Here is a 26,919-nt window from a genome sequence, read left to right as displayed (position 1 = left end):
TTGACTTTTCCTCCCTCCTTTTATTTTTATTTTTAAATACAAACTTAGGTGTGTGTTCTTAAGGGGAGGGGTCCCATTCCTGCTCATATAATAGTAATTGGTTTGGGTTGTGGTTTTGCTTCGTTTTTTGTTTGTTTGTTTTTGTGGGGTGTTTTTTTACATGCGCCTTTTATTGACAGGCTGTTAACTGCCTTGGATATTGCACTTCATGGAAGAAAGGCAGTAAAATCAAATAACTACACGGGACCTTTAAGATAAATACAAGGTGGCCCGGCTCACAATCTTTTAGCTTTCAAACAGGTGTACAGATGAAGTGAATGGGAGAAGGTGGTACTTTTGCTCAAGAGCAGAGGACGTCCAGAAGGACATGAGCATGGATGCATGGCCAGCCACAGGGTTGGCACAGGAATTCCTTGGCAGAAGCCTGGGTGGCTTGGAAGCCGGCACAAAGCAGCTTGTTGGGGAAGGAGGCTTGGCAGAGCACAAAACCTCCTCTAGCCCCATAATCTCATTTGGAGTAAAGTGATCCCCGCACTCCAGCCAAGATGGCTTGTGGCTTTTGTGGGGATGAATGCAGCAGATGTTAAATCACAGGGGAATGTTAGCCCTTTGCTGTTAGGTACCTCCTAGCCTTGTGGCTTTCGAGCTCAATACTGAAATGTAACTGGTGGGGCTTTGATTAGGAAAGGAAAAGCCTGCCCAAAATTTGCAGCTCCCCACCCCCTGGCCATCCTCTCTCTCCTTTATGCCAGTAGGCAAGATGGTTCGTGTCGAGGGGGAAGAGGTGAAAATTATAGGGTGTAGAGAGATCCAAGTGCAGTTCAGACTGAAGCAGCTACACCCTTCTGAGACAATGCACTGGAAGGATGTGCCTAGGAGGGGCCTGGGCTTGGGAGTTCCGCTCTCTGTGAGCTGTGGGGAACGGGATGCCATTTCAAGGAAGGAGGAGGTAAGGTGAAGAAGGTGGAATACTCCCGGCTGGCGCCTCATGCCCTGAGGACCACTTAAATCAGGAAGCCTGCCCTTCCAGCCTAGCTGAGACCTATTGGACTTTATGAGGCTGAATTAGATCAAGTGCCTACAGACTGGCTACATCTGTGCAGCGCAGCACTGTGCTGAAAAAAAATGCAATGCTTGCTCAACTACAAAATCTGGTTATTTCATGCAAAGATCATTTTAATGAAGGCTTTCTCTTAGTTAATTGCCCTTTGACTAATTCACTTAGCTGACCTTTTTTTTTTTAAGTACCACAGAATTGTTTCCTTAGCTGACCTTTTTTCTAAAAGAACAAAACACCAAACCACAGAATCGCTCTGTTCCTTTCGATAGACCTTTGCATCGTACTTGCTTGCCTCTTTATGTGACCTTAATCTGCAGGGTGTTTAATTAAGCCTTCCTTACGGACACCCCCAGTGTGGTACCCCTTGCTCACTCCTGATGCATTTGCGGCACTCAGGACACTCCCAGGCTGTTCCTACATTTGAGAGGGATTCAGTCACATACTGGCAGAAGCACCTTGTGCAATTGCAGTGGGTCTGGAGGTCTCGCTCAACAAATCCGCTCAGACTAAATTTCAGCCGTGTGTAAGGTTGGCTTGGTGGCTGCTTCTGCTTTGCACCTTACGCTCAAGAGGGGGTGATTTGTAACTGAGAAGCAGCTTTACTCTTCTCTTGCCAGCCATTTTTCTTTTGAAACTCCCCCTTCCACACACCAATTTACTACGCTGTTTCAGGTCTGGATTTCAGACTTAAACACAGTTGAGTATGGGCTAGCAGGGGAAGAGTTAAGCCTGTTCTCTTCATTATTATTTTTTATCCATTGCAAATGCTTTCCTCTCCTGGAAGTGTATTTGCAAGGGGACAGACAGTTCCTGTCAGGCTAATGTTGCAAGAGAAGGGCTGTCCTGTAACCTTTAGTATGTCCTTAAAAGATTCTGGAGTATGTTTCCATTTCCCTACCATATGCAGTTCTTGATTTCTCAAGCACATAAGCCTGTCAGAAACTTGCACCTTCCCGCAGATGGTATGCAACCATATAGTTTGACCTAACCATGTGGTGTGAGACAGTGTGGTGTAGTGGTTATAATATTGGACAAGGACCTGGGAGGACTGGGTTTAAATCCCTACTCAGCCACAAGACTTGCTGGGTCACCTTCGGCCAGGCACCTTCTCTTAGCTCAAACTACCTCACAGGTTTGTAGTGAGGATAAAATGGGGAAGGTGGAAGTACTATGTGCATTACCTTGAGCTCCTTGGTAGAAAGGCAGACGTTTAATAAGAAATGCCTAAAATAGCTAGCAATGAGTACCATGCTAGAAATATCTAGGATGGCAGAAACCACGCCACTCCAGATAATGTTTAAACAGAAACTGAGTAATTCTTTCTCACTACAGGTTATCAAAATAGATTACCCCCTTTATCTCCCCCCCCCCAGAAGTGCGACCTTACTTGGTCTTGAAGTAAACCAAGGCCTGGTTCATTGCAATCTCTAGGAGAGTTATCAGGGCAGAAATTTGTGCCTTGCCTGTTTGTCATCTTCACTTAAAATTCAGCAGAGCAAGAAACAACAATTCCATTACATACATACAGCTTGGGGCCTGTTGCTTCTGAAGCTGCTGTGGTGGGGGTAGAACTAACAGGTTAAAAAGCACATAAGGCCTTGCTTAGTGGGCAGAGTAGCTTTGAGTACCATGGATCTGGATTTCCCACCTGCTTCAGCCACAACAGGCATTTGTTGCGGTCTGGCATTGCTAAATTCTGTGGTATGGGAAGAAGCAGGACCCCAGGAAGACCATGATAAACAAAGGGTGACACTCGACCCTGTCTCTCAGACTTAGTGGCCTCACGATAGTCTTTCCAAGTGCATATTAAGAAGAGGAAGGTGGGTATTATTAGGGTTTAAAGTGCAGGATTGGGATCTGAAGGCTATTCTTAGCTCTGCTTCTAACTTCCTGGCTGAAATCCCAGCTTTGCTCAAAGTCGGTAGGAGCCTGCCGTTAACTTCTGTGAAGCCAGGCTCTTAACGACACCCAGATCCCAAATCAGGGAGACAGAAATTCACCCAAAAATGTCAGGTTGCAAGCCAATGGTTATTTTTGTGGAGCAAGGAAAATGAGCACTCTTATCACTGCAAAGGCACGAGCCTTGGATAGTGCTTCAGTAGTTGGATACAGAGGCTATACAGAAGCAGGAATCATCCACACATTTTGGCTTGGGTTTGCTAGCCGTGTTTTGTCCCTACCTTTTTCAGAGTCTTCTGTGCAACTCAGAGAACTTGGAGGGGTGTGTGTGGAATGATGGAGTGGCCTCTCGTATGGTCCTAGGCTTTAGAGCACACGGAAGCACTTCCACAGACTCCCAAACTGAGCACAATGGGATAAACTCCTCCTGAGACTTGGAAAGGGGAGGCGGAGTTAATAACAATAATTACAAGTAAAAATAAATAAAATACATCTGCCATGGAGTCTAGCCCAGGCTGAACCATCATAGATAGCCCTAAATGCTCCTTTATTCGTTCGGTATGTTAGCACTCCTTCTAATAGCAGACTTTGCTGGTGAGCGCTGACAGGATTGTAGCCAAAATTGAGACCCTGAAACAAGAGGGGGAGATATCAGGATGCATGGGGGGTCCAATGATGTCAAGAAGTTCAAAAAAACTATTGGTTTTACACACACAGAGAGACCGAAAACTAATACCCCAGACAGCCCAGTGAGGGCTGAGCATTCTCAGTGACCACATAATTCCAGGTGTCTGTTGTAGCAGGTAGGGAATAGAAAACTGGCAGGGAGGGCAAAAGGAATGGAGTATCCTCTGGCTGGTTGGCTGGCTGGCTGGCCAGCACACTGAACAGGAATACTTCACACTGCAGCATTTTATTGCAGGTTGTACTAGTATGTCATTCTTAGGTTAAAGTGCTAATAATTGCACTCAGCTATCAGTTTTAAGACACCGAACCCTAATAAAAATTACAAGGTTCTCATCACCCCAAATCTGAACTCAGAAATGTCAAAAATGTGGAACAGCTCTGGCATGTTGTTTGGCCGATCCTATAAATGGTTGAAAGATTTTTGTCCGTGTTATTGTTCAGCTCTGTTCCTGTTTAATTGCAGCTTTCCTGTGGGTTGCAGGTTATATAAGAATGTAGACGTTTCCTGATTACTGTCTAGCAGAATATCTGAGCCCTAGCTTAACATGACATGTTTGGCATTTGGATGACAATGAAAATCTTCATATATGGAAAACAATCCAGTTTCCATGGCCTCCTCGTGCCTACTCTAAAGGCACGCTTTGGTAGCTAAGGACATTTCCTTACAGTTATCCAAATCTGATGTGCTATAAAATTAACCCAGCAAAGGCTCTGCCAGGCAATGTTCTGATCACTCAGGCCTGAAACTATATTTCATCCCAGTCAACCTGTTCTCCACACACTCAGGGAGCTGCCATGGTTTTCATTGTGTTTCCCCGTGCCCCCTGCCTCCACCCGCCCTTTTATACTCTCGGCTGGCCCCTTTTGCAGCCAGGATGTTTTTTTTCTTGCCATTTTATTGTTCCAGTGACCTAGCAACTCTGCACCGGTGGACTCTTGCCAGTCAACTTCCTCTCTGAGCTGCCTGACAGACTCCAATGATGTTGCCATCAGAAATGAGTAGAAGTTGAAATGGTGACAAAATAGGGTCTCTCTCTCTCTTATAATTCCTACTCATCCACATTATTCCTTGGTTGTTGTGGTGGCTGTGGTTCTTCTTCTTATTGTTATTAAAGCCCAAAGCATCAATTCTGTTTTACCAGGAACAGAAAGAGTTCACAAGAGAATTCCAAATGGGAATATAGATACTGGGTGGGGTAACATTTTAAACAAGCAAGAAAATCCATTTATACCAGAATGAACTTTGCTAATCTTGAGCACTGTCAAGAAGATAAGCTGAAAAGCACGTCAATAAAGCAAAATCGTATGCAGAATTTATAGAAAGACGCCTTGATGTTCTTTATGCACCAGAAAACAATAGTTATAACCAACCAATGTCTATTGACGATTCTGAATAGAAAGGGGTCTGTTAGCAGAAAAAATATTACTGTAGATTGAGACTATGCCCAAAAACCAACACAGCCCTTATGCTGGTCTCATGTTGAACATTTTTTTAGCATTCACAAAACATGGAGAGTCCCTCTTTCAAGTATTATTCAAAGAGAAATAATAATGGATTGGCAACCTTACTTTTAAATTTTTGTAGACTTAGAACATAATAATATTGATGATGGTGGTGATTAATAATTCCTTAGAGGTGCATGGCTCATTATGAGTTCTTAATGCATGGAGGCTAGCCCTTTTATAGGGCTCTCATCTTCTCCTGTGCATTTAAACCAGTTTCTAGTCTACTCTGTGGTAATTTTCTCTCTTTTTCTATGGTGGGCTGTGAGACCTACTTGGATTTATCTGGCATTGGCGTCCTGTCCTTGCTTGTTTTCCTAGTATAGAACACAGTAGGAACAAAATGGAGAGACATTACAAATGAAGTGATCTGCATAAGTAAATAGGAATGTGTATTGTCAATAAGAAGTATAGAGTATTATGCAGAGAAAACTGCATGTAATTCAACAAATGCAATACCAAAACAAATTTGAATATATTTTGATAAATGCCACCTGTAAAACAAAACATGCAGCACTGTTGTTGATTTTAGGATTTAGGATGCTACAGTCAAACAGATTGCAGGTGCCACATTTATATGCCCAAATGGAACCACAGATTCTCACGAAAGGCACCAGTGCTTCCTGTGACCTTCCCTGTGTGTGCTCCCAAGGCATGTGTGTGGCAGCTCTCTCTCTAAGTGTGAACTTGTCCTCAGAAACAGCATAATTACCATACATTCCCAGAATTTCAAAGCCCATTACACTGGGCTTAGCGCCGGTTGCTCAACATTCAAGGTTTACAAATAATGTGAAATAAATGTGCTGTGGCTGCGCATGTGCCAGAGTGTGGCCTGCATGAGACCATGCTGGTGCAGCTTATTAAAAAAAATAGTGGTACTTGTATGTGGTCTGTCCATGTGGTTTCCATTGTTTCCCTTTGTGCTGAACAGGTTGCCTGTCCCACTAAGGAAAGGGTTAATTGCATTCCCCTGCTTATCAGAGAAAACAGTACACCCTTTTTAAGGAATATTCTCCACATGCTGAGGACGCTGTAGAATTGGTTTTCTGCTTTGAGGATTTTTCTCAGTGCTGCTCCTTTCAGGGAAAGAACACGGAAGGAAACTGAAAGAGTCCAGATTTAGGACCGAAGCTTTTGTTCGCACAGCACAAACTCGCTTGGCTCCAAAACGGCCTCCACCCATAATCATTACATCCGCAGCAGTGTTTGAAAAACACAGTCCAGAGAGCTGCTTTCCTAGTAGCTGATAAAGGAGTGGGCTGCCAAAGTGTGTGCTGCCACCCCATGAAGCAGGAGAGGCCGACTGTCTTCTTTATTATTCTTTTCAGCCTAAACCTTACTGCTAAAGGTTTCCTACACAGACCGAGGAACAAGGGAATACAGATTTTCTTCTGTGACACACTCTCTCTCTCTCTCTCTCTCTCTCTCTCTCTCTCTCTCTCTCTCTCTTTCTCTCTCCCTTGAGTGTGAAGACTTACTGTGGATTTTGCCAGATTGCAAACATTATTTTTACAGTTTCAGTTACTTTTCTCATGAGATTCTCTTTTTGTTCAGTGCGGTTTAATTTACAGAAAGATGAAGAACATATCTTTTTAGCTTTAAGGTTGCCAGATGCTCCTTTACTTAGAAGACACCCTTTCTAAGGAAGGGAGTAACCAACCACTTCAGAGCATGGCATTTGCATTAAGTACAACATGTACCTCTCATTTCAGAGACCACAACGATTGAGGGCCCAAAAAACAGACATGGTTCCTGCTAGAGATGTGTGATGCCCCCCCCCATTCTCTGCCCTTGAATCAGTGCATAAGCTAGAGTACTGGATATAGTTTAGGGAGATCCAAGTATAAATTGTATTCATAAATGATGCTCAGCGGATACCTTTGGGCCAGTCACTTTCTCTAAACTACCTCATAGGGCTATTGTGAGGGTAAAGCCTTGGTTGGGGTGGGAGAGACCATGTACACTGTCCTGAGGAAGGGAGGAATAAAAAAATGTAATACAGTGGTACCTCAGGTTACATATGCTTCAGGTTACATACGCTTCAGGTTAAAGACTCAGCTAACCCAGAAATAGTGCTTCAGGTTAAGAACTTTCCTTCAGGATGAGAACAGAAATCAGGCTCCGGCGGCGTGGCAGCAGGCCCCATTAGCTAAAGTGGTGCTTCAGGTTAAGAACAGTTTCAGGTTAAGTACGGACCTGCAGAACGAATTAAGTACTTAACCCAAGGTACCACTGTAAACAGCAAGTGAAGGGAACAAAGGTGCGTAGAGTGACTCTCGGCGACTGTTCCTCTACAGCTATGAAACTTGTAAACTAGGGAGGTTTAAATTTAAAGTGTGAGTAAGCCAAAATACACCCACCAACCATGCTCTCTACTGACTGTATATTAGGCAAGCTTGTGAAGTGGTCTTACTCAGCTACTAATGTATGACTGACAGTACATGGGATGATACCCTGATCAGGCCATTTCCAAAGTTTGCTAAATGTTTAGCTGGTGGGTAGGCAGGCCTTGCCTACATAGCCTCACAATCACCTCATGTGTGTCTTGTTGATAAGAGTTCCGATATGGTTAAATTTTATTTCATTTTAACTGGTTGTTTTCTTAATCTATGTTTTCAATTTGTTAAAGCACAGCCTGAGTCTTTGCGATGGAGAGGACTAGAAACCTAAGTGCCGTATTTTTCGCTCTATAAGACGCACCAGACCACAAGACGCACCTAGTTTTTGGAGGAGGAAAACAAGAAAAAAATTATTCTGAATCTCAGAAGCCAGAACAGCAAGAGGGATCGCTGCGCAGTGAAAGCAGCAATCCCTCTTGCTGTTCTGGCTTCTGGGATAGCTGCGCAGCCTGCATAAGACGCACACGCATTTCCCCTTACTTTATAGGAGGTAAAAAGTGAGTCTTATAGAGCAAAAAATACGGTAAATGATTAATCCATTCTTTTATTCAATAAGATTTGCTAATCAAATTCCTTTTGTATCATAATATTAAAAATATAATGCTGTGTAAACAGCACATTTATAGTGGATTGTGTCCTCCAATCCATACACACATACACTTTTGTAGCTGTTGAAGGGTGGAATCTACCAAGGACAAATTGTGGGGAAGGAGCTCATTATCTTTAACCTATTGAGTGATATAATTTTCCACTTTTTGTCTCTGAATGTTTAATTTGTAAATGTGTTTTGAAAGGATAACTGCAGAAGACGAACTCTGAAGTATTCAACCATTCAAAATTTGAATAAATCAGAACTCAGAACTTCGTTTCTCTACTCAGCAGAGTTGCTTATCCTGGCATCCCAGCTGAAAAGCAAACACTTTTCTCTAATTCCCTTCTGCAAGTCTTCCAGTTAGCCTTTATATTCTGCCCAGAAATGTTTCAAAAACGTTTTGTTTCATTTTCTCGGTGTAGTAACAAATACACACAAAAGGAAACGGTGAGGAAATGAAGGGGCAAATAAAAATAATATAATTGTACCAATACAAAGTATTTTGTTACAGATCAGATATGCATTTTTCAAAATAATAATAATAATAATAATAATAATAATAATAATAATACTGTATACAGAGAAATGAAAAATACAGTTTCCCTTGTCAGCAGATGCCATAAATAAGTTAACAGAACAGGGATGCATGCAATACCAAAGGAACATGTATAATTAATTCATAAATTAAGCCTATCTGGGCTGTTATACATTGATTTCATAGAGTCTGTGAAATTTAGAAAAGGTATCCATCTTTATTTCTTTTTAAAACCCTACAAATGTTGGGTTTAAAGTTCCTAAAATGTTTATAATATTTTCATTTAACAGCTGCCACATTCCAATACTTCCATTCGGTAATCCCCCTTTTTAGGAGTCTCACTTATGGGAGTTAATTTGAGCTTTGCTATCAAATTGAGCAGGAACAGGATTTGAGTTGTGAGCTTATCAGACTATACAAGTTAAGTAGGGTCAGGCCTCAACAAGTCTTAGTGGCTGCCCTTTGCAGAAATGGAGCGAGAGGATTCAGAGTCTATGTGCCTTTGACCTCTGTGAAAATAAAGATTTGAGTCGTATGGTAATGTTAGCGAGCTTCCTGCTGTTTGAGGCATGAACGAAACCTGTAATCAACTGGAGCACATAAGGAACATAATTTTGGGGAGATATTTCTGCACTTTATTTAAAAGGCTTGTATTCCACTTTTCAGAACAGTCAGCCCACAAAGTGGCTTCCGATCCCTGAAATACACTAGTAACAATCATTAAAATACAAAAGTAAACCTGTTGAATCTGATTACAGTCAGACAATTAAACACGGACTAAAATAGGCTGAAACCAGCATTGGACATGCATGGCCCAACCATTCTACCAATCTCACATTTTAATCCTCAAAGGCCATTCTAAAACAGCACACTTTTAGAGCTCATTTAAAAGAGCTGAGCGACAGGGCTTGCCTGTTGTCCCCCTGGAACTGAGTTCTATAAAGGGGAGGGGAGACCACAGAAAAGGCCCTGCTCCTTGAAGTGCCAGGTAAATAACTGTTGGCATCATTATCTGCTTGACCATCTCTTGCAGGGCAACCACATAATTGGGAATGGTAGAAGAGGCAGGGCTGGTGCTGCTGACAGATGAACACATGTCATAGATTTAAAGGCAACTATCTTGAACTAACTTCCAAGGAAATGTTCATGGGGGTTGGGCTGAACAGAACTCAGACTGATTTATAAATAACGCAAATAGCAGCTGTAAATTCAATGGCAAGAGTAAAAAATATATGATGAAGTCCATTGTAATGTGCTATACAAATAGATCACATCCATTATGTGTTGTTTTAAGAACTTCACAATCCAGTCAAACAGCTAAAGTGGAAACCCAGAAGTTGGGTTAAAAGCAGAATCTGTTTATGCTGGATGCATTATAACAGTATCACAAATGTGTAGGAGGAAGTAGCATTTATAATAGGCAAGTCTGGTAATCATCACAACTCATGTTGTAGTTATAACTCGGGAAGAAAGTCACAGATACCGAAGGCTGTGCGATAATTTCATATTGCAACTAAAATAATTTATCTTAACAAGAGGAGAGGATGGACACCATTTCTGCTCAAATCAGGAGGTAGTGGCTTTGTATGTGACAAAAGAATTTATAACTGAACTTTATGTAGAGGGAGTTACTTATATAAGAGGCCATTGTAACTTCTGCTAAGCTAATCTATCTCAAAAGACCAGCTTTCCTATTACTTGTTATCTTACTTTCCTCAATATTATAAGATCTGCATCCAGATTGGAATTGCTTTTTAGGTGTTCTAATTGTTTTATCACTTGTACGCTTGCTACCCTCTTTTGCAGGATGGGGGGTGGGGAATATAAGTTTAATAAACAAATAGTAAGATAAGGATTTCTTTCTCATGCACTTGATCTAGAGCGTGAAGGAGCCAAACCTTTACTAAGGCTATATATACATAAAATGCAGTGAGGATCATCCATCACAAATCTTAAAAGCAACCGTAACTAAAGACAATGATAGAAGCCATCGACTAAAATTCAGGGTAAAGAGTACCACTTGTATAGCATCAGAAATACAACAAACTAGGCATCAGCAGGGGCAGCCCAAGACTGATACAAAGAATGAGTTCACTGTTGGTATAGATCAGTGGTGGCCAAACTTGGCCCTCCAACTGTTTTTAGACTACAACTCCCATCATCCCAAGCTAACAGGACAAGTGGCCAGGGATGATAGGAATTGTAGTCCCAAAACAGCTGGAGGGCCAAGTTCGGCCATAGCTGGTATCATAACTGTTTTGATGAGTCCACTCTTTAAAATTCTGGCTACATCTCAGTATATGTGCGCATGGACACACACAGAGAGAAAGTGGAAGCGTGTGAGAGAACAAGCAAGAAAGCATAACACAACCTTAAAGGGAAAATCATGTGGGAGGACTATCAACACTTTCCAGAACCTCTGTGTCAGAAAAGAGCATGTGATTCCACCCGGATAAGGCATTAGTGTGTCACTGAGCAGTCAAGTCTGATGGCTCGTTCCTCAAAACATTTGGAAGGGGGGATGGAAGGTGCATACATTTTTGCATGCCCACACGCATACCCAACTTTTTCTGCTTGAGTGCTGCTAAAAAGGGACTATGGTCTACATTACATTCCAGGCATTGAGTTACAAATGCATGTGCTGCACAGCCTGCTAGGTTTTCGAATTTCTAGAGCAAACTGGCCCCGGCAAGCAGCTTGTTGTCTGGGGGCATGATTTGTTGGTGTGACACTGTCTCACTGTGTCACTGATGAGCACTCTGGACACTCATGTTTGCTGGCTCTGGAATGTTGATAACAGTAACCGAACGCACAGGATTCTCACAGATGAAGGGAACCTACAGGACAGAGTTTGCCAGACCACTGTTGTTATGAGAATAGACTTGGCTTTGCCTTGTATGGTCCTAGAAGAGATTCTGAATCCAGGAATACATTATCTGAAAGCACATCTCCCCGTCTCTGTGTTTAAGCTGAAACATCTTTACATATGGATAACTTGTGGGTTTCCCAAAGGCATCTGGCTGGCTACTGTGAGAACAGGATGTTGGACCATATGGGCCATTGGCTGGATCCAGCAGAGCTATTCTTATGCTCTTATGTTCTTAACTTGCAAGGATTGTGGGCTTCGCTAAAGCATGATCACCGCTGGTAATGATCACCAACTGTTTGCAGCCAACCCATGGTCTCTTGGAAAGATGTTAAAAATAATTAGGAGGATAAATTAGGTCAACAGGGTGTAATTACAAAGCTGGGATACATTCCAAAGTGCAGTAATTCATGCAGCTATGACTGCCAGGGGCAGGGGATATGAAAACAAAGGATTCTGTGGTGGTGTAGTGTCTGTTGCTAGAGAACTATTGGCCCTGGGATGATATGAAAAAATTAATGCCCAGTATTTTTTGCTGCTGCATTGCTATTGGTAGTCTGAAATGAGAAATGAGTGGAAACCCAAGATGATTCACATGAGATGTGACGGAGGGGGCACATGGGCATGCACATACATACATTCTCCCTCCCTCTCTGTTTTTGTTCACACATGCGCACACATATGCACAGGTTGGGCCCAAACACACACAAACATAACAACCATCTGCCGTCCGCTAATAAATTTGTGACTTGTCCAGGGTAATTAGGATCAGACCTGGTTTTGCTTCTGTTTTAATGATCTTTTTTTCTCCCCTCCAGCCATTATGAGCAGCGAAAGTTCCAACATCGAAACAAGGACTTCCAGCTCTCATGTACACAGTACAGATGCCTTCAGTGCCCTTGGCAGTGTCAAAGGAAGGACCCTGTGGACGATAACCGACAGTGCTTCTGTGTCTACAGACAGAACAAGAAACTCTGCTTATATTGAAATGATCAGGTCTGGAGATACAGCTCAGCAGTCATCTTCGGTGATGCAGGCCAGAAGAGCTGATACCTCACCAAGTTCCTTGGATATTGCTGGATTTGAAACAGGGACTTTGAGGATACATTCTCCCAGGACACCCGTTTCTTCACTTTCAGAGGATAATCACCCAAGTGAGTTCCACTATCAAAAGTCTTTTTGTACTGAATGGACTGACAAGCCCTGGGAAAATACCTGAAGCAATAAAGCTGAATGGGTGTGTGTAAGAATAAGGAGAAGTTGGATGAGGCACAGATTAATTTGAAAGGCTATGGTCATTCCTTTGTTAACGATTAGATGTACAAACATAAAGGTTTTTAATGGTGTTTGTCATCATTAAATTATACATGTTTGTAGTTAGTCTTAGTTGAATTTAACTGGAAAATGAAAACAAATGGAATCTGAGACATGCCCCCCCCTTTCAAGCAAAGGTATGAATAAGATGCCACACAAAGCTGAACCTGCATACATTTATGCAAATAACGAATTTTGTATATATTCGCCAATTTTGCAAGATTTACCCTCCAGTTGCTTTTTTGTGTAATGCCCAAGTATAATATAGTTGTTGCAAGTTCTGTACAGTTCTCAACACCAGATGTAATTCAAGACATCAGATGGATGGAAGCCATGGTTGCACCTCAAATACCAAATTGTTAGAGCCTGATAGGGTTTAATTTTCTCATTTCATATTTACAGTTACTGGGAGCAGCCACCATATAGATAGAAGGTGGGATGCAGACAGCACAACATCCAGTTTGCATATCATCAGCATGGACAGTTCAACAATGGCCAACAGAGGCACAGAAAGGACTTCACGGTTTCTTACAGACAGTGTCGCTCTGACTGATTCATCAAGAAAAGACCCAGTTTCTCAGAGGGAAGTCACCACCTTTCCTGATCGAACCCAGTTCCCATCTCATGCAACACATTCCAGAGGAAGAAGTAACACATCAAAGGTCACACAATTTCCTGATTCTTCAGCAAGGATTCGGCTTGCCCAGTCTTACTTGCCTCCAAAGACTAGTATGTTGTTGTTTTTTTCTGTTCCAAAAGTCTACTTCTTAATGAATTTCCATAGAGAAATAATAGCATTATCCTGTTTTAGAACTGCTGTAGTGTAATGCCATGTGTGCTGTGAGCCAGGAAGTTGCTGCAGATTTTATCTCAGCTGAGCAAATATTGGTGGCGACAGGGAAGCCACTATTTCTTAGCCTCCTTGCATCTCAGATATTGGGATGATACTTGGCTATCTTGCAGAGTTTTTGAAAGGATTCCTGAGATAATAGATCTGAAAACTTTAAGCTCTCTAGTATGTTCCAAAATGCAAAGGATTGTTTATGATTAATTTGAGGGGGTTTTCTCCAGAAGTGGTAAGGCAAGTCACCATTATGATTTGAGGACTAGATCAGGCTTCCTCAACCTCGGCCCTCCAGATGCTTTGAGACTACATTTCCCAGTATCCCTGACCACTGGTCCTGCTAGCTAGGGATCATGGGAGTTGTAGGCCAAAAACATCTGGAGGGCTGAGGTTGAGGAAGCCTGGACTAGATTCTTGGCATGCCGTTCAAAAATAACAACAGAAACTCTGTTGATATTTTATGTGAAATCAAAACAATTGTCGTTCTATGTCATGGCAGTAGTCTGTTGATAGTGGATAGCAAGATTCCTCACTGAAATTCATAAAGCAGAGCATGATGAAGCTATCCGTTCCTTGTTGTTAATCATCAGCATGGATAGTATACTTTTGGTAAAGACTGATGTTCCCATCTGGGGTTTCATGACCAGTAACCACTGGAAGACATCTTTTCCACTTATAGGAAAAAGGTAGATGGAAAGGGGAAGATGGTTCCTATGTTTTTAAATAGTTGTGCAAAAGAAGAAATTTTACCAGGAATTTTGGAGAGTTGATTTAGGTTCTAGACGGGTGAATCCTGATAAGACAAAAGTGGAAAAGATGCAATGTGGGAGAAATCCTACTGCTTCCACAGTATCCCTTTTCTTTAGAATCACCTTCTTTTGTTCACTCACATTTCTTCCCATGTTTTCCCACCTCCCACCCCATGAGGAGGCACAGTTTTAGCACCAGCAATCGGCAAAGCACTATTAATGCTTTTCAGAACTTCTGTGCCTTTAAATGGAACACTTCCTCTTTATTGCTTCCTGTTGATCCAAGCTGGGATTTTATTTGTTCACCTCTTGAATAGCCTTTCCCAGTTTATTTCTTTTATTAATTTGCTACCCAACCCTTCCTCCCAAAGGAGCCCAGGACAGCAAAACAAGAAAGCAACACAATTCAATTGCCCCACTCTCAGTTTCTCTTCCAGGCGGTGGTGGAGTTTACTACTGATCATTGACTTAGCTCTGGTTTCATTGCTAAGAACAGAAAAGGGAGAAAACCAACAAGTGAAACAGGCAGGGGTAGAGTGAAAAAGGGATGGGCAGAAGAAGCATTGGCTACCTCATATCCTGCTGATGCAATCTGTGCATTCTTTGGGTTGGGACCTGGTAGGAAGAAAAGAGTGAGTGAATGGGGATGCCAAGACTTGGGAGCACTGCTTCCATTTCTTGACAAAGAGGCCATCTCCTTATTTGGGACCAAGGGTATTCAGTGGGCATACTTACTTGCCAGCAAGATTATTTCGTAGGATGTCTGAGTGGGGGCTTTTGGAATAGCTGTTGGCTTTTGACTTCCTTTTGCCTACCATTTAGCCACAATCTTATCCTGAACTTTGATGGCTTGCTGCACTTTGATCCTTGCTGCAAAAGGGCTGCAGACATAGCTCATTCAGTTAATGGAAATGGGCTCTTTGAAATACACAATGTCTGTTGGAAGCTGACGGGGTAAATAATCATGGTTGTGTCTTATCAAATGCTGCCTTATTAAAGTCTTGTTATAATAATGCATAGAGTTATAGTGTCACTCTGAGGAGGAGCTTCCAGCTGAAAATGGATTGCATCACAATAGTAACACCAGCTCCCTTTGGTCAATCCCCTCTGTCAATATTGCATGCCACAGTTGTGATGTGCTTTGCAGAGCAAGTCTGAAGGTGCCTTGGCTGTGGTGCAGGTGGACTTAGCTGGGACATGACTTTGTGGGCCAAATTAAGACCCCGTGAGCCTAATTTGGCTTGTGGGTGAGAGCCTTGCAGTTAAAGAGAAAATATGTTGCACAACGATCGCTCAGAAATATGCGCCAGAGTTAGCATCTTCCCCGTCTTTCCAAGATCTTGTTCTTTGCTTTCTCAAGTCTCTTGCCCTTTCTGGTCCCAAAACGTGAGTCACACTAGAGGTTCCTTTCATAACACAATCCTATAGCTTTGCAGGGTTTACAGTATTCCACTGGGTTTAAAGTGGAGCAAGCTACTGCTTGTAGGAATTTCCTAAAAATGTAGATATTTTTGAATATTTCAAAGCAGTTCTTTTATACTAGCACTTTCCCCTCACATTTTATTATAAAGGTTTTAAACCCTGACTTTCCCCCCAAGGTTTTATCATTTCTATCAGCTGGTGCAGGGACTGGAGCACAATTAACTTGTTTTCTGTTAAATATGTGTGAATGCAGTTATGGGAAGAAACGCAATAAGATCCACCTTCAGCACCTGCTGGTGGCACATCTAATATCTTCCTCTTCTATTTCAGCTGCAGAAGGCAGTAGTCAGCCAAGGAGTAGCTCAAATACAGAGAGAAGCGTTTCCAGTTCCCACACAGATGATGTGTCTGTTTCAGGTTTAAATGAAAGGGATGGAGAGAGGACATTACGTACTTTAAGAGATGTCAGCAGTTCTCTTAATGCAACGCATATATCCCCAACCACTAGCAATGAAATCTCCACCTCTTTAGGCCTCATGGGTTCCTCACATGATGTGTTAACTCCAGTACAGACTGGACAAATGGATTCATCACCAGAGGACAATGATTTCACTGAAGCAGCACTTCCACATTTCCAAGCTCCTTCAGAAACAACAGGTACAGGATGAAGATCTCTTTTATTACAGGTTTTGGAGCACTGTTTCACTTGTCTGGTGTGAAGATGATGCCCAAACATTAGCAATGAATATAAACTTGAAGAGAAAAAGAGCAAATACCTTATAGCTCAGAGACAGGAAACCTGTGTTCCTCAAATGTTGTTGGGCTCTGTCTCCCAGACCCAAAAGCACCAGAGCGCCCTCTACAGCAGCACCCACTGCAGTGCAAGCATTAAAAGCACAGAAATGAAGCATTCCTACATACACACAGTCATACCTTCACTCCTTTTTCTACTACTCACAGACAACCACCCTTTTGACTGACTCAACACAGGATCACACTTTCTTATCATACTCTAAGGCAACTTTCTGAACTTCATTGCTTTTGTCAGACAAAAGGGGATATGGACTTGTTTTCCATTAGAGCTGTCTGAATATAATTATGGGAAGAAATGCAATGTGATGCCCTTTTAGCGCATGCAGATGGCACATCTAATGTCTTGCTCTTGTGTTTCAGCTGCAGAAAACAGTGGTCAGCCAAGGAGCAGCTCAAATACAGAGAGAAGTATTTCCATTTCTCACACAGACGGTGCGTCTGTTTCAGGTCTAACTGATAGGGGCAGAGAGAGGACATTGCGGACACTGAGAGACATCAGCAGTTCTTTTAATGCAACACAACTATCCACAATGGCTAGCAATGAAATCTCCACCTCTTCAGGCCTCACAAATTCCTCTCATATGTTAACTCCAGTACAGACTGGACAAATGGATTTGTCACCAGGGGACAATGATTTCACCGAAGTCACGCTTGCACATTCCCAGGCTTCTTTGGGAATGACAGGTAAAGCATGAAGATCTCTTTTATTCTAAATCTCAGTGTACTGTTTCACTTGCCTGGTGTAACAATGAAACCAAAGCATTAGGATGAATAGATTTAAAAAACGAGAGCAAGAGGAGATAGGCTAAGATTAGAGAGACAAACCACTAAAGGAGGTTTTGAAATAAACTTGTCTACAAATGTGCAGACAACTGAAGGAAGTTAACAGTAGCTCTTTAATCTCAATTTGGTTTAGAAAACAGGACAGGTGTTATGGTATGTTTGAGCCCACTCAAATCTGCACCAGATTCAGTCATTTATTATCCTGTTTTTTTTACACTAAGTAAGGAAACTTTAAAATCTAGAAAAAATGGAGGATTATGCAAACATGAGGTTTTAATTGTTGGTCATTATTCTTTAAGACTAGAATGTCTAAATAGTATAGTACAGTGGTACCTCGGTTTAAGAACAGTCCGGTTTAAGAACAATTTGGTTTACAAACTCCGCAAAACTGGAAATAGTGTTTTGGTTTGCGAACTTTACCTCGGTCTAAGAACGGAATCCGAACAGTGGAAGGGCACCGGCGGCGGGAGGCCTCATTAGGGAAAGCACGCCTCAGTTTAAGAATGGTTTCGGTTTAAGAACGGACTTCGGGAACGGATTACGTTCGTAAACCGAGGTACCACTGTACTGGTATTTCAAATTAGGACTTATTTGCACTTTTGGAGGGGATATGAATCATTTGGCAATGTCCAACATCACATGAATGGACCTCCACACATGCAATGAGAACAATTCCTTTTCTCCCTTGGAACCTCCTGCGTTGCTCCCCTGTCTACTCCAAACTGACTCCCAACTGTCTTGAACAAATTTTAGGGGCACACTGGGGCAGGGCAGGGGGATCTATTGTATCAACAGTGACTTGTTGGTAGATCACCGGATGTCACCCAATATGCCTTTCAGAACCTTAACATATTTTGACTGATTGATTACTGGTAATAATAACAACATATTGTCAAAGATCTATTTTTCCCCTCCTGGAATACATATGTGAGTTTAATCAAGTTAAAACTATATGGCGGATGGAGCTAATATACTGGAGTGTATGTAATTATATATATTTGTGAAAATGTCTTGCCAACGGGAACACTTGTTTCTTATTAAAGGTGGCTATTAGAGAGAACTGTTTCAAATGGTACATTAGTTAAATAGTTAAATAAAAATTATGGTTCAGCTTACTGGAAATATAAAAGTATAATAAATTAGAGCAGAGGGATTCAACATGTACCCACATATGCATTTTAACCTATAACAAGTGTGTGTGTGTGTGTGTGTGTGTATATATATATAAATGGTCTTGGAGATTATAGCAGCTGAAAAACCAGGTACAAGTCAAGCAATTTCTCCAACTATTGAGGAATGGATTAATGAAGTATAGAGGTACTTAACATGATATATACATACTTGAAAGAAAAAAGACCAAAAAAGATGTTTTTTATTAATTTATGCTATAAAATGTATTTAATCCAAATTAATGTTTCCAATGTTATGATGACAACTGGAAATAAAAACAAACCATGTACAAAAACATTGAACTTTTTTTGTCATAAAACAATGGGTTGTTTCCAACTAAATATTTGTGTGAGTGGAATGACTTCTGCTCTCGCAGTGGAGCTTCCCATCTCACTCCTCCCCTCCAGTGGCCTCTGAACCCTCCTAATCAGAGCAACCCATCAGAATAGATTTGGGTTTGGTGTGGTGGCACAGTGTGGGAGGAGAGGAGGGAAAGTTCTGTTGTGTGGGTGGAAGCCATTCCTCTTGCACATTGATTTTTTTGAATTCAACCATTAATCTAAGCATTCATTATTTTTATTGGGCTGCAGCGCGCAGGCCCCCCTTCATGTTTTCCATTTGATCTGCATGATTATAAGAAAACTACATAATAAAACTTGAGATACTCTTTCTATATCTGGAGATGGCACATCTCTCTCTTTTTTTTACTGTTTCAGCTACTGAAGATCTTGATCACCAGTCAGCAAGCAGCTCAGATACAGAGAGGAGTATTTCTAGTTCTCATACTGACAGTGCATCTGTTTCAGTTCTACCTGACAGAGGTGGAGAGAGGACAGTACAAACTCTAAGCAACAACAGCATTTCTCAGAACACAACACAAAAGTCCATCGCCGGTAATACTGAAATCTCCAGCTCTTCGGCCCTCCCTAATTCTTCTTACATGTTGACTCCAAGGCAGACCAGACAGACGAATTTGTCAACAGAGGACACTGATTTTATTGAAGCAGCAGTTACACATTCCCAGTCCCCTTCAGAAGCAACAGGTAAAGAATTAAGATCTTCTGTTTTGTTACAGATTTGAGAGCACTGGTTTGCCTTGGCTGGTGTAAAACCAAATTTCCTGTGGAAAAAGAGGGGATTGCTCCTGACCCTAGACAATGAGAGAAAGTTCACATAAGCTTTGCATTATAGCCCTGGGGACTCTTGTTTGTGCTTAGAGGACACCTTTGAACAATTTAGCTCTTTTATGACATCCCTTTTCCAGCCCCACCCTAAGGGCTGATCTGAAGATTACACACTCCCTGGAAATCAGCATCCGTGTGGTAAGTGCCCTCTCCCTCTCAGTGGTATTGTTTATATAAGCCACCATATGAACCAGGGCAATAATGTTGGGACTTTCCACACACTCCATCGACCAGGAGTGGGCTGGAGTAAAAGGAAACTTTTCCCGCTGTGGCCCCAGCTCCTGTGGCGAGCTATGCTGCGGCTTGACTTGGGAATGGTAAACTTTCTAAAGGGATGTTGAGCCCCATAAGGAGTATAGCCTTTTCATCACCTGCTCTGAAAATCCTTTATTTTCGCCATACTCCAGGGCCACTTCATAAGTTACAGTGTTAACATTGAGTTCACTGATGAACACTTCCATGTGGTGACACTTCCATGTGAGGGACATAATATCTGGTCACATCCACACCATGCATTTAAAGCACATGGCTTTTCCCCAAGGAATCCTGGGAACTGTAATTTACAATGCACACTTAACAAACTACAGTTCCCATGAGTCTTTGAGGGGAGCCATGTGATGTGAATGTGACCTATAAGTGGCTTGTCATCTGAGTGCCAGTGTTGTGCATTCATTCATAGTAACTGCTGGAGTAGATGATCTCAAAACAGTGTCAGCAATCCACGTGGGGAGTGGCTTCCAACTGTAATTTTATTTAAGAATCAGCACACAAAGTAAATGGTTACAACAGTTAAAATATTCTAAAACAACTAAATTAGGAAGTTCCTGCTAGTGATTTATTGAGTCTTGTAGGCCTCATTGGGCAGATGGCATAGAAGATTCTGGCTTTTGGAACTCTTGGAAAAGGAAGCTGCTGTAGGAACAATGCTGTAAAAAGATAATAACTTCTCTCACTGGGTCTCTTGTTAGGCTCACAGTGGGCCCAGGGGCATAGCATTCCTACCCTGGAAGTGTCTTCCTAAGTCAAAGGTCTGAGTAACTCAAGACAGTATTGAAAAAGGAAATTTTTACTTACTATGTACTCTTCCATCGCTCTTGTGAGACGCAAATATGGGCTTTTAGGATCTCTTAAGTGACACAAGCAAGGCTATTGGTGGCACATACCTCTCTGCTTTTGATTTGGAACATCTCACTAGTTGTGGCCTCTGCTCTGGTTAAATTCAAATGGAAAAATCCACATTTTAGCTTTAGTAATTTAGCTTATTAGAGTTTCTACTGATTAATTCCATTGACCTAAATGTAATATGTTGCCCAACTAAGACCATGCCAAAGATAATGAGACATAGGATAGTAACTACCTCTTATAATTGGACTGGCTAGATGAAGCCATAATGAGGTACTAGATTGGAAATTTTAAATTAGGTTAGGTAAGATGAAAAGCACGTGGCCACTATGGCACATTTTTTAAAGAAACTATAAGGGATACATGATTTTGCCCACTCATGGGAAAGCTCCCAGCTCATTGTGTTTTTCTTTTCTCTCTACAGAATGTTTGTTGTTGTTTTTTTAAAAAATGAACACCATAGAATAAATCTAAATAAGCAAATTCTCCTGAAATGTAAAACATTTCCATATCATTAAAAAAAATACAGAAAGTTGTATTTGGATGAGATGACAGTGACATTAGAATGATAAACTTGAAAACTGAAAATCACGATTTTTATAATAGGCTGCTATCCTAAACACACTTACAAGATAATAAGCCCCATTGGACACATTGTGTCTTACTTCTGAGTAAATGTGCATACAGTTGCACAATTAATGTATGTGCATAACTTTAGCCTGAACTTGTAGACAAAGTTCTAATTCCAGTTTGTTCTCTTCTAGATGTTAGGAGTAGCCAGCACACATTCAACAACTTTGGTACAGAGGAAAGGGTCTCTCAGACTGAGAGTATGTTCTCTACTGCCACCTTCATCAAAAGTGGAGATGGGACATTAGGATCTCTAGCTATCAAGAGCAAATCCACAGATGCAACAGAGCTATCAACCTTTGATATGGAAAATGTCAGCTCTTTAGATTTAACCCTGAACTTGTCAACCTCAGCCCAAAGTGGAAAAGAAAGTTTCCCATCTACCCAGATGGATTTCAGTGAGTCCTCGAAAGAGCATTTATTTACATATTCCTCCAAAACTTCTGCCTATTCATCTTCTGCAATAGATCTTTCAAGTGAGTTTTCCATTTTTGTTATTGCTTCAGTTAAAAATCTGATTGAGACGTAGCCATTCATTTGTTTCCTGTCTGTCTATGTAGTTTTCTCCATAATCTTCCCCTTATTTCTTCCTTTTTAAAGTAACAGTCAGCTTTTAACTATTGTATTATACACATGAATATGAACGACTATAACTTTGCTCTTTGTAACACATCCACACTTTATTTAACAGTCCTGTGCACACATACCTTTAGAGCACAGTCAAAACACATTCTTTCTCTCAAAGAATTCTGGGCACTGTAGTTTACACCTCACAGAGTTACCATTCCCAGGAATCCTTAACAAACTACCATGCCCAGAATTCTTTCAGAGAGGAACTGTGATTCAAATATGCTTTAGAGGTATAATGTGTACACAAATGTTTTGTATACATTTGTGGTTCCTGTGGTGAAACATATGAAAATGTGCATAACGCATGTATGTCTTTACACACACAAGCACATGCAACTGGAGCCCCTGCTATACATGGAACAAATATGCTTATCATGTAAAGCAAGGGTTACCAGTAGGGTTACCAGTAGGGTTACCACTCTGCAAATTGGGCTGCTGAAATAGAGAGAACTTAAGGGAAAACCAGGACTGGATTTCTATATGAAAGGAATGCAGTTCTGCACAACAAATTCCTGGGCATGTGTTCAGAAGAATTCTTACTTTGCATCCTTACCCTTGCCTCAGCCCCAGCCCACTGCACTGCTATTTCGCATCTGCTGGACCTCAAGTTCCGGGGGGGGGGGTAACATAGTACAAAATAGTACATCTGAAGTCTGCTCATACCTGATTAAAAAATGTGAGGTTGCCCTTAGGTGCAGCAATTTCTGTTGCTAAAAAGATATGCCATTTTTAAACTGGGTAACAGCTTAACTCTTTGGCAATAGAAGAAGAGTTGGGGTTTGATATCCCTCTTTATCACTACCTGAAGGAGTCTGAAAGCGGCTAACATTCTCCTTTCCCTTCCTCCCCCACAACAAACACTCTGTGAGGTGAGTGGGGCTAACAGACTTCAAAGAAGTGTGACTGGCCCAAGGTCACCCAGCAGCTGCATGTGGAGGAGCGGAGACGCAAACCCCGTTCCCCAGATTACGAGACTACCGCTCTTAACCACTACACCACACTGGCTTTCAGGACTCAGACCCTTAGTGTTGTGCCATCTACCCTTTAGAATTTCTTCCTGTTAAATATTAGACAGGCACTGTCTCTGTCAACTTTTCAGCACCTACTGAAGATCTTCCTCTTCCAAAAAGCCTTTTAAGGAGATATCTTTCCTGGTCTATATCTGCATTGCAATTTTTTTAGATGTTTTAATTGTTTTATCACTTGCATATTTGCCAGCCTAGGCTCCTTTGGGAGGAAGGCTGAGGGAATAATAATAATAATAATAATAATAATAATAATAATAATAATAGTATCAACAATAACTATTGTGGCTTTCATGCAATTGTTTCCTTGGCACATGTCCATTCTTTGTATTCCATCTTTGAAAACTCTATTATTATGGTCTATAAAATTACACGCAATGTAAAATACAGCTCACCAGCATTTCTGATTGTATAGCCGCTGACTTCAAATGCCCACTGTCCTGTTTCTGCACCATTTTTTCATTTAAAACATTCTGTGCTAGTCTGCATTCCACTTCAACCTTATGAAAATACTTCAACTCCATGGAACCATAAAAATTAGTGTGATGTGTCATCTGATTTTCCATTTCTAGACCCAACATGTACTGGGGGCCACCCAGCCAAATACATTCTCAAGTCTCATTAAAATCAAAATAATTTTTGCCTATATCAAAAGGATATAAGAAGTGAGCACTTAAGCCTAACTAACAACATCTTTCTTTGAATTGTAATCATGCTGTGTGGCATTAGTTGAAAACCTTTGAGGATCAGCTGTATTCATACTTAAAAGAATCGAAAGAAGCGGTACTTTTGACAGGAAGTACGAACACCTAAAGGAATTCAAAGGAGGGATGCATATGAAATTTGTATTTTCCTCTTTCCCAACTACCGTATTTTTCTGTGTATAAGATTATGGTTTTTGCTATTAAAAATTAGTCAAAAATTGGGGGTTGTCTTATACATGGATGGTGAATGCACAAGGGTTTAGGCTCTAGCTCTGGCGTGGGCAGCCAGCTTCCCTCAAAAAATCTCAGAGTTGTTCTGTTTGATGTTTAAAATATTGATTTCTTAATTCTGGGTTCAAAAAAATAGGGGTTGTCTTATACACAGAAAAATATGGTGTATTCTGTTTCGATTTAGGTACTGGAAGCAGTCTTCAGCCAGTTAAAGTGTCTGATGTGGAAAGAAGGCTTTCTGGGGCTTCTACAGACAGCATATACCTATCAACTATATTCATGCATGGTAGAGAGAGGACCTCACGGTCTTTACCAGATAACAGCACATCTCCTGATGCAACAGACAGTACCACTTACAATACTGAAACTTCCGAGTCTTCAGATCTGACCCTGAGCTTGAATTCTGGAGGAGAAACTCATAATGTCTCACAAAGTGAAGTGCAATCCGCTGGATCTTCTACTGAGCACCTGCTTCAGCATTCCTCTGAAGTTCCAACGTCCCCATCTTCACCAAAGGATCCGTCAAGTGAGTGTTCTTTAGGAAAAAGAGTGAAGGAAGAATTGACTGTACTCACCATAGTTTGCATTATGTATGTCTATACATGCTGTAAACACCTGGAATTCTAAAGAGCTTTATTTTCATGTATATATTACGTATGCATAGGTAGATGTGTGTGTGTGTGTGTGTGTGTGTGTGTGTGTGTGTGTGTGTCTGTATGCATACACACTTACAAATTATCAAGTCTCTCATGATAAGCATTTCTGTTATGAACTGTATAATTTGTTCAGAGCATGACATTTGAGTTTGGATTTTTTTTTGCAGCAAAAGGGGATCTGGAGTACAGTATGAACCAATGAAATGTCACTATTTTCAGTATTCCACTGTCAGATCTGTAGGCATCGCCTTAAACCACATGCCTTCAAAATGGGGCAGGATATAATTCACTTTACCGAAGTCTAGTAACTACACATTATGAATAATGAAACATTATAAATAATGAAACATTATAAATAATACAGGTTCTGATAGTGAAGTTATATACTGTAAGTGCAATTTTAAAATTTCATTTTCAAATTCCTCTTTCAGTTCTTGGAAGTAGTCATCATTCAATGAGTGACTCAAGCATTTCACACTCTTACACTGAAAGCACTTACCATTCAGCAACTTTCAGCAAAGGAGATGCACAAACTCTACAATCCATAATTAACAATACGTTTGCTGAAGCAACTGAAAGAACGTTTTCATATATAGAAGAGTCCAACAGCTCAGAACTAAATCCTTCCTCGTCAGAAGCATACTCTAAAAGGACTGACTTATCAGTTAAAGGTTTTGATACTTCTGGGCCTTCAACTGAGTCTTTCCAAAACTTCAGCTCATCCAGGATACCAACTTATTCTTCCTTCCAAAGTGAACCTTCAGGTTGGTTTTTATTTTGTACCCTGCTTTACCTGCCAGCACTTATCAATACACAATTATCACCCTAATTGCATATTCTTCAAGTGCATGTAAGCTTTACAAGACAAGGCAACAAGTTTCATTGAACTATATTTCTTGTTGGTGAAACTGAATGAAGATGAATCTGTAAAAGGTATTGCTTTTGTGTATGTCTTTTTATTCTTGGGACCAACAATTACTGGATGTCCACAGTGATCCACAAGTAACACTAAGCCAAGCTTAGTGCAAACAAGCAAGTGTGCAGGTTCCCGGTCCTACTGCTGCTGAGAACAAAGCCATGGTTTGATTTCTCAATATGTCCAAACCTGGGCTCGTGGATATATCTCACTCTGCTCAAGTCATGAGCTGAAACCAAGGTTTGTTCTGAAAGTGGGCCTGTCAGGGTGACCTCAGAGAACAGACAGATTTGTGAGTTCATCAGGTCCCCCAGCTGGGAGCATTCTGGACTAGAAGAGCTGAAAGAATTCTCTGGAATTTATTTCCCAGAAAAGCCTGCCAATCTTAGAGCCATAGCTCAAGCATTGTAAAACATTTCTCCAAATCTTTAGGAGGTTAGGATGAAGTAATTGTTGATACTAGTTAGGAGATTTAAGGAAAAAAAGTTTGGATTTAATACTGTGAATTGTACTTAAGGAATTTGTTTTGAGTTATTTATTATTGTCATAAGCTATCCTTGGCACTTTTTAAAAAGTGTGTAAGAGAAAAACGAAATGAAGCAATAAATGTAAAAGGTTAGGGTTAGTTTTGGACAGAAATCCTGTGGACACTTCCTTGAGTGTAACCCCCAGTGGGGTTTACCTCTGAATAAGCATGCATAGCATTGCAGTCTTAACACCTAATCCTATGCATGTCCAGTCATAAGTAAATCCCTTTTGGTTTAATGATATTTACTTACCATCTCTTATCGGCTGGCAACATAAAATGACGCATTTACAGCTCATTTTATGCAGAAGCTCAGTCCAATATTGTGAGTTACTTCAATAGTCACTTGTTCTCAGTAAGAACAAGAAGATATCAGCAAGAAGAGGATATAGACTATTGCTGTCTTAGTTAATTGTTGTTAATATTCCTTCCTACCATGATTATTGTCTAGGATTTTTTCTCTCTGTGTACAGTCGTAACGTAAGCCATCAAACCACCTATGGCCATGAGTTCATATAAAATGATAACGGAAGTTACCAATAATTGCCACCTTGAGGCTTTTTTAAAAAAATGAAAATTTTATGTAATTTTTTTGATTTAATTTTATTCCATATGGAATCTGGAACTATTACTGTTATTGGGGGCCCCAATCTGTATCA

The 26,919-nt window shown here is 41.0% G+C and overlaps 1 protein-coding gene across 1 annotated transcript in view; it reads left to right on the top strand.

Annotated features, from left to right (window-relative positions):
• The window catches only part of HEG1 (heart development protein with EGF like domains 1), a 54,991-nt gene that overhangs the window by 10,519 nt on the left and 17,553 nt on the right, over nt 1–26,919 (top strand). The window contains exons 2-9 of the mRNA XM_053404396.1: nt 12,360–12,695; nt 13,258–13,584; nt 16,201–16,527; nt 17,044–17,367; nt 19,353–19,679; nt 21,707–22,048; nt 24,347–24,688; nt 25,250–25,582. Of these exons, the coding sequence (XP_053260371.1) occupies nt 12,360–12,695; nt 13,258–13,584; nt 16,201–16,527; nt 17,044–17,367; nt 19,353–19,679; nt 21,707–22,048; nt 24,347–24,688; nt 25,250–25,582 (2,658 nt within the window). The remainder of the gene's footprint in view (nt 1–12,359; nt 12,696–13,257; nt 13,585–16,200; nt 16,528–17,043; nt 17,368–19,352; nt 19,680–21,706; nt 22,049–24,346; nt 24,689–25,249; nt 25,583–26,919) is intronic.

Source organism: Podarcis raffonei, chromosome 1 (genome assembly GCF_027172205.1).
Source record: "Podarcis raffonei isolate rPodRaf1 chromosome 1, rPodRaf1.pri, whole genome shotgun sequence".
Taxonomy (NCBI): Eukaryota; Metazoa; Chordata; class Lepidosauria; order Squamata; family Lacertidae; genus Podarcis; species Podarcis raffonei.
The sequence above is the reverse complement of the archived record's forward strand: the minus strand, read 5'-3'. Positions and strand labels throughout refer to the sequence as shown.